We start from the raw sequence: 6,828 nt of genomic DNA, 5'->3' as shown, positions 1-6,828 counted from the left end.
TAATGATTCTACTCCGATTAAAGGATTAATATCGAATGTGTACCTACTTCTATTAAAATCTAAAAATTCTAAATTTTTAAATTATCAAATAGCTTGGCACAAGGATTTAATGTGTGATCTTAACGAAGACCAATGGATCCAAATTTGGAGTACTCCAACTTACTTATCCCCATGTTTAAACATTCAATTGCAAATATATAAGCTTGTAGCTAGGTGGTATAAGACTCCCCTTCAACTGGCACATTCATCAAATGCAATTTCGCCTACTTGTTGGAAAGATTGTGGAAGCAGAGGGACCTATATACATATATGGTGGTCCTGTCCAGTAATTCAACGGTTTTGGATTCAAATTGCTAAAGAAATTTCGAAAATGGTTAAATTTACAATCCCTATTCTACCCACAATTATTTTATTGAACTTATGGGAAGAGATACAAATTCCTAGATACAAGCAGGATTTAATAGATACTCTATTTACTGCGGCAAAAACCGTGCTAGCTTCTAAGTGGAAGAACAACACGTTGCCCAGTCTACATGGGTGGCGTATTAAATCTTGGGACTATTTTGTTTTTGATAAACTAACAATTGAATGGGAACACCCTCATTCAGAAAATAAGAAACTTTATTTTGTTAAGAAATAGTCACCTTTCATTTTAGCAACTTTAGGGCATACTAACTTTTCAAATTTGAATGTAACAATTTTATCTGACATAAACATGTTTATTTCATATTAGCAATAGAATATTGAAGGTTGTATTTGATGTACCAAGTTTAACTCTTTGTTACAATTTGCTATTCAACGTTTATACAATGTTTATAGACGTTCATGTTTTTATATTGAGGAACAACTTATGTAATTTGTATATGTTATCATCTATGGTAATTTATGTTGTGTTCACTTTTGAAATAAAATTAAAAAAAACATTTTTATTAAACAAAGAGGACATTAATCAAGAACAGTACATTTGTGATACATTACTTTCTCAGATGCTGCTGGTTTGACATATTTATAGCGCTACCATTATCAACAATAAGATAATAAGTTTATCAATCTTACAATTGTAAGAGATCTATAGGATAAACATTTTTGGCACTTTATCATTAGTTATCATACAGTCCAATGATGGGTACCACATGGCCAGAAACAGAGCTTTTTGCCTCGCATTGTCCGATGGAGCATTCTTGTGAGCAATCTTTTCCATCACAAAGAATTGCCAGATTTTGTCATACCAGAGTGTGCGTGTCGGAGGGAGGTTATTTCTCCATCTAATGGCGATAGAGGCTCTGGCAGCTGCCAACAGAAAATCAATTAGTATTTTTTTGGAACTTGGCAGATCACAGTTTTCCCAGAGAGATAGCAACAATAATTCCGGCTTATTCAGAACAATTAAATATTAAATGTCTTCTTGATAAAGGTTTCCCTTGCTCGAAAGCCAGTCGAATCCGACTCTAGGGTTGCGGTGCTCATCTCCGTTTCAAAGCTGAAGAGCCAGCGCTGTCCGAAGACATTTCCGTGGTCATGTGGCCAGCATGACTAAACACCAAGGTGCACGGAACACTGTTACCTTCCCACTGAAGTGATACCTATTTATCTACTTGCAATTTCTTGCTTTCGAACTGCTAAGTTGGCAGGAGCTGGAACTAGAGACAGGAGCTCACTCCGTCATGCGGCACCCTGGGTCTCGAACAGCTGAACTACTGACCTTCCACAGCCTGCAGTTCAGCATCTTAACCACTTGAGCCACCGCAGCTCCTATCTTCTTGATAAGGCATACTTAATTCCCCGTTTAATCATTTCCATAACTAGACCAATATGTTCTGTAAGCAACATCTGCCCCCCATGGCCAATTGCAGTAGAGCATGGTGTTAAATGGTTCTTTTTAGGACATTCTGTTTTTATCCACTGGCTTATACTACAGTCTTTTCAAGAGGTTGTTGTTTCTGTTAGTTTGGTCTAAAGTGAGTGTTCTAAAATTATCTATTTGTTGGCCAGAATTGGGGGTGGGGCGGAAGATTATACTAACTATACTAAATACTCCCCCTTTTAATGTAGACCATGTGTTAGTACTCACTTCAAATTACTGCAGAAGGAATGAGAGAGTGAACATCATACAATATGAGATACTGAAATGACTGTGGATGAAAGCACATTGTTAGATATATACCACACACACACACACACATTTTGCAGCTTACAGGATGCCTGTGAAGGGATTGTAATGCCACACCTCTTCTTGATTCATAGTTGCAAAATGTTCCTTAAGGACTGATTAGGTAAATGGTGATATGAGTGGATGTAATCTGTCTCCATTTCTTAATTACATCCTTATCATCTTCTCTTAGTATTGAATGAGAAATGCAATGTAAATTTTATGTTTTCCATCATCATATTAATAATGTTAATTAATACCTTCTTTAGATGTTTACTGGAGCAAAACAGATGCAACACATATTAAAATTGTGCTGCGCTGCGGATGAGATGCATGTGAGATGTCTAGCAAAGCAAATGAGTCCATGAAACAGATGTGCATTAATGTACAACCCATGCATATGATCTGCACTCCACATAAAGGCTGTTGCTAAAAGTGTAGCCACAGGGCCAGTAACTGTAGTGCATTAGATGCCAACAAATTCCTAACAAAGCAAAATGTTCCCGCCCAGATTGCTCCCAATGTTGTGTCCTCTGTCCTCAAGTAATGTCTGCTCTCACAATGTTTCAGGCAGGAGCTTGCAAAGCCTTGACCCAATCATTTGGTTCACTTCAGTGCTGCTTGATTTATACATGGTTTCACACTACCAACTGAAAAAGAACCCAGAGCGTGAGTTTTAATGTTATATAAACTCCATTCATATTACATTCTGTATGTGAATTCATTCAGTTTTACCATTTCATGGTTATTTATTAATATTGTAATTAGGACTCCAATGTTTAGTTGATCAAAGAACTCTAGATTGACTCATAAAAGTGCCTCCAATAATCAGGCAACAGATATATTTTTTAAAAAATTATATATTCTAATTCAAGAAATCACCACAAATGGGGTTTGCAGAAACCATCTTGGAAGAAGCATTTCTCCATATCCTCACACATGTGAAGGAACACTACCTTTACGATGATGCCTGACACAAGACAGAGATGCATTATTTAAAAACCAGTATGTCTTTTCTTTAGTATTGTTTTATGCAAATATATTCAGATGATATTGGGTAATCAACGAAAATTGTACAGGATAAATTGAGTAACAGTCCTAATTCTAACAAGGAAAATAAGTTATAACTTCTGGTAAGCCCTGGTACATGTGTGAAATAATGCTATATAGTTCTGTGAATTGGAAGTGGAAGGTGTTTGCTGTTTGACTACTGATGGAAACTTAAATCGGGAGCACAAAGTAATTGGGTGTCTGTAGTAAATGTTCTATTTCATTTCCGTATAAAATATTTTGAAAACATGAGAAATATTTGGCAGTCAGGATTCAAAGAACAGGCACAAATGAATAAGATAATTGTTTCCTCAGCAGGAGCTTAGTGAAGATGTTAAAATGAATGGCAGCATCTCTCCCCAGCAGTAGGAAAAGCTGTAGTGGAAACAGCAGACAACGATCTGGTTGAATGCAGAATTCTCTCCACTTGTGCAGTCCTTTCTTTGCATCCAGGCTGTTCAATGTTTAAGAATGAATGAAGATTTTTCTGGATTTTGGCCCAGGCCATTTCCAGTATCTCCAAGGTCCATTTGCCTACATTGTCACCTCTGTTCCCGCAGTAACATTTAATATGCTTCTGTCAACAGTGTGTTTGCCACTTGCACACCATACACTGTAAACGTTTAGAAAGTGTTTCCACAACAGAAACAAGGGCAGTGGGCAGTGGGCAAAAATGAAACAAAATGTACCAGGAAGCATTTTAAAACACATCTTTCAAATTGCCAGGTGTATTCTACCTACCATTGAAATAAATAGCAAAATTCCCATTCTTCTTTGTATCAACAGATGAGGCCTGTAGAGACAATGGAAAAGGAAGTCAACCAGACACTAGTTACTGATTTTGTTATGGTGGGTTTCACAACACATCCAGTCCTGCGCCTGGTCTTCTTTGTGCTGTTCTTGGTCTCATACACTCTCACGCTGACTGGGAACTTGGGTCTCATGGTCCTGATCTACCTTGATTCCAACTTGCACACCCCCATGTACTTCTTTGTGGGCAGCCTCTCCTTCCTGGATATCTGGTACTCCTCAGTGTACACTCCCCGGATCCTGTCTGACTGTGTGTCCAAGAACAAGGTCATGTCTGTTGCGGGTTGTGCAGCACAGTTCTTCTTCTCTGCCGGCTTGGCCTACAGCGAGTGCTTCCTATTGGCTGCCATGGCATATGACCGCTATGTGGCCATCTGCAACCCACTACGCTATGCCATTGCAATGTCCAAGAAACTGTGCATCCAGCTGGTCATTGCTTCTTATGTAGCTGGCTTTGTCGATGCCATTGTACACACAGCCAACACCTTCCGCCTACGCTTCTGTGGGGACAACACTATCGACCATTACTTTTGTGATGTACCACCATTAGTGAAGATGGCCTGTGATGATACTCGCGTCTATGAACTCATCATGACTTCTGTCATGGGTTGCAATGTCTTGGCAACCACTGCTCTCATCCTGGGCTCCTACACTGGGATTGTGGCAGCCGTCCTACACATCCGCTCTGCAGCTGGGAGGCGCAAGGCCTTCTCCACTTGTTCTGCTCATCTGACCTCTGTCACCTTCTTCTATGGATCCATTCTCTTGATGTATTCCCGGCCCAGCTCCCAGCACACTCCAAACTGGGACAAGGCAAATGCCTTGTTCTATACCATCGTCAACCCTCTAGCCAACCCCATGATTTACAGCTTGCGCAACAAAGATGTGAAGGTGGCCTTCAAGAAAGTGATGGCGAAGTTCTTCACTCTAAAGTAAATGGCAGTAATGTTGTGTCTGTCCCAGGGGTCATTTCGTAAAAAAGGGGTGCAGGAGCTCATTAGCATAACTCATTAGCATAACTTGTTTGCATATACCACACCCCCTGACATCACCGGAAGTGTGTCAGAAGGCAACACTCACCACTCAGGCTCCACTGGACTCTTGGATTCCTAGCTATGGGGGGGATGTACACATCTGCCCTCACAGAGGAGGGAGAGCTTGTACCTGAATAAACCTTGGCCTTAAAAGTGCCACCGGACTCTTTTGGATTGCGAGCTATGGGGGAAGGGCTTCTGCAACTTACCTGGCTGCTTCTTGCTCTGACTGAGGGCTGCTGGGAGCAGGGGGTGGGGCTTGTTGCATGTGCCCGCCCCCTGGGCTCTTTACTGCCGGAGCTCTGCTCCTGCGCACTCCTGCAGGAAATGACCCCTGGTCTGTCCACATAATATAGAAATGAGAATGAAATAACATCTTCTTGTGCCATTTCTTGTTGGGTTAACTGGTATGGTTAGTCCAGTACTCACTAGATAGCAGAGTGCTTTAAATAAAGCTATAAATGCAGGAGCGTATTTTCACCAGCTTACAAAGCTGCACAGAGCCACGTTGCAAGTTTAAAACTAGTACTAGTCACTTTATTCTAGAAGTACACTTTAGACAGGAAAGCTTAGAGATAGGATAGAATTCTAGTCTAGCCCAGGAAGGATGGACACAGATGGTGAGAGGCCACCTGTCTTGAGGTGCCCAGACGGGGACAGCACATCCCCTCTCGGTGCGTGCAGAGGGTTCTGGGAGAGGATGGACAGATTGTATTCCCTGAGAATACGATCTGCATATCAAAGGGGACAGTGGCAGAAGAGTAAATGCGGGAAGGAAGCACTGCCATGTAGTCTGGAGGCTGAGGCAGGGGGCAGCATCCAGCCCTTCACTTCCAACATTTCTTACTGCATCCCAAAGGGCCGGGGACCCCATCAGGAGTCCTTCCAAGCGAATGATTTCAGAGCCTCATTAAAGCTTTGCCACCCTTCTGTGTACTCGTGTTTCCTTAGCGCATGCCTCTTCTAGTCCTGATCTTATTTCTTCCTGGCAGCATCTTCAGAATATAAGAAGGAGAAACAGCAGGATGGGAAAAGATAAATGGAATCTCCTGGAGGCATGAGAGAAAAACCGGACCTGGCACAGACTCACCGGGACCTCTAACCTACTCATTTACTCAACCGGCATATAGAAATGGTCAAAGCAGGTTTCCCCATCATGCCCCAAAACATCACAGTACACCACAGGGATGGGAGAAGCTGCAAAAGTGTTCTGTTCAATGCAATGGTTAAGGACACAGGAATCTTCTTAGGGTCCAGACCAGACAACACTAAACACGAGTATAATCCAAGTGTGGCTCTTTCCTCTAAGACAGCGGGCTTAAGTGGGAGCACAATCCAAGTCGTCCCACAGCACCCTTAAGAGACAAACAACGTTTTGTTCCAGGTATAAGCTTTTGTGTGGTTACATGCACACTTCTTCTCTGGGGTGGCTGCTGCATTGCAGCCTGGCTCTCTCAGTCCCCTGGTCTGAGAGATGAAAGACAGCTTCCCTCCCCTCTGTTGGCTGTCTCCCTCCCCCCTCCTTTGGGTCCCCCACGGCACCTTTAAGACCGACAAAGTTTTATTTCAGGCAGCTGAAAACTCCTTCATAATGACACCCAGTTGGCTTCGAGCTTTTCCTTTGTGTTACAGGGCAAAATTAAGGTTCCTGGGCTGGTTGCTGAGGGAAGGAGTTTCTCAGCTTTGGGCTTTCTTGTTTGGCACATTAAACAGCCGTACTCTGGCATGTTAACTCTGGAGTCTGTGAGTGGGCCTTGACCACCACCCCCTATAGAGGAAAGCCTG

At 42.1% G+C, this 6,828-nt stretch overlaps 1 protein-coding gene across 1 annotated transcript; it reads left to right on the top strand.

The window, feature by feature from the left end:
* The first annotated feature begins 4,003 nt into the window (after positions 1–4,003).
* On the top strand, positions 4,004–4,945 carry LOC107125873 (olfactory receptor 9G4-like). The gene has a single exon (XM_015429335.1). It carries the CDS (start codon positions 4,004–4,006, stop codon positions 4,943–4,945), a length of 942 nt encoding a protein of 313 aa, XP_015284821.1.
* Positions 4,946–6,828: the final 1,883 nt, after the last annotated feature.

Source organism: Gekko japonicus, unplaced genomic scaffold (genome assembly GCF_001447785.1).
Source record: "Gekko japonicus isolate JY-2015 unplaced genomic scaffold, Gekko_japonicus_V1.1 scaffold6016, whole genome shotgun sequence".
Classification (NCBI taxonomy): domain Eukaryota; kingdom Metazoa; phylum Chordata; class Lepidosauria; order Squamata; family Gekkonidae; genus Gekko; species Gekko japonicus.
This window is presented reverse-complemented; position numbering and strand designations above follow the sequence as displayed.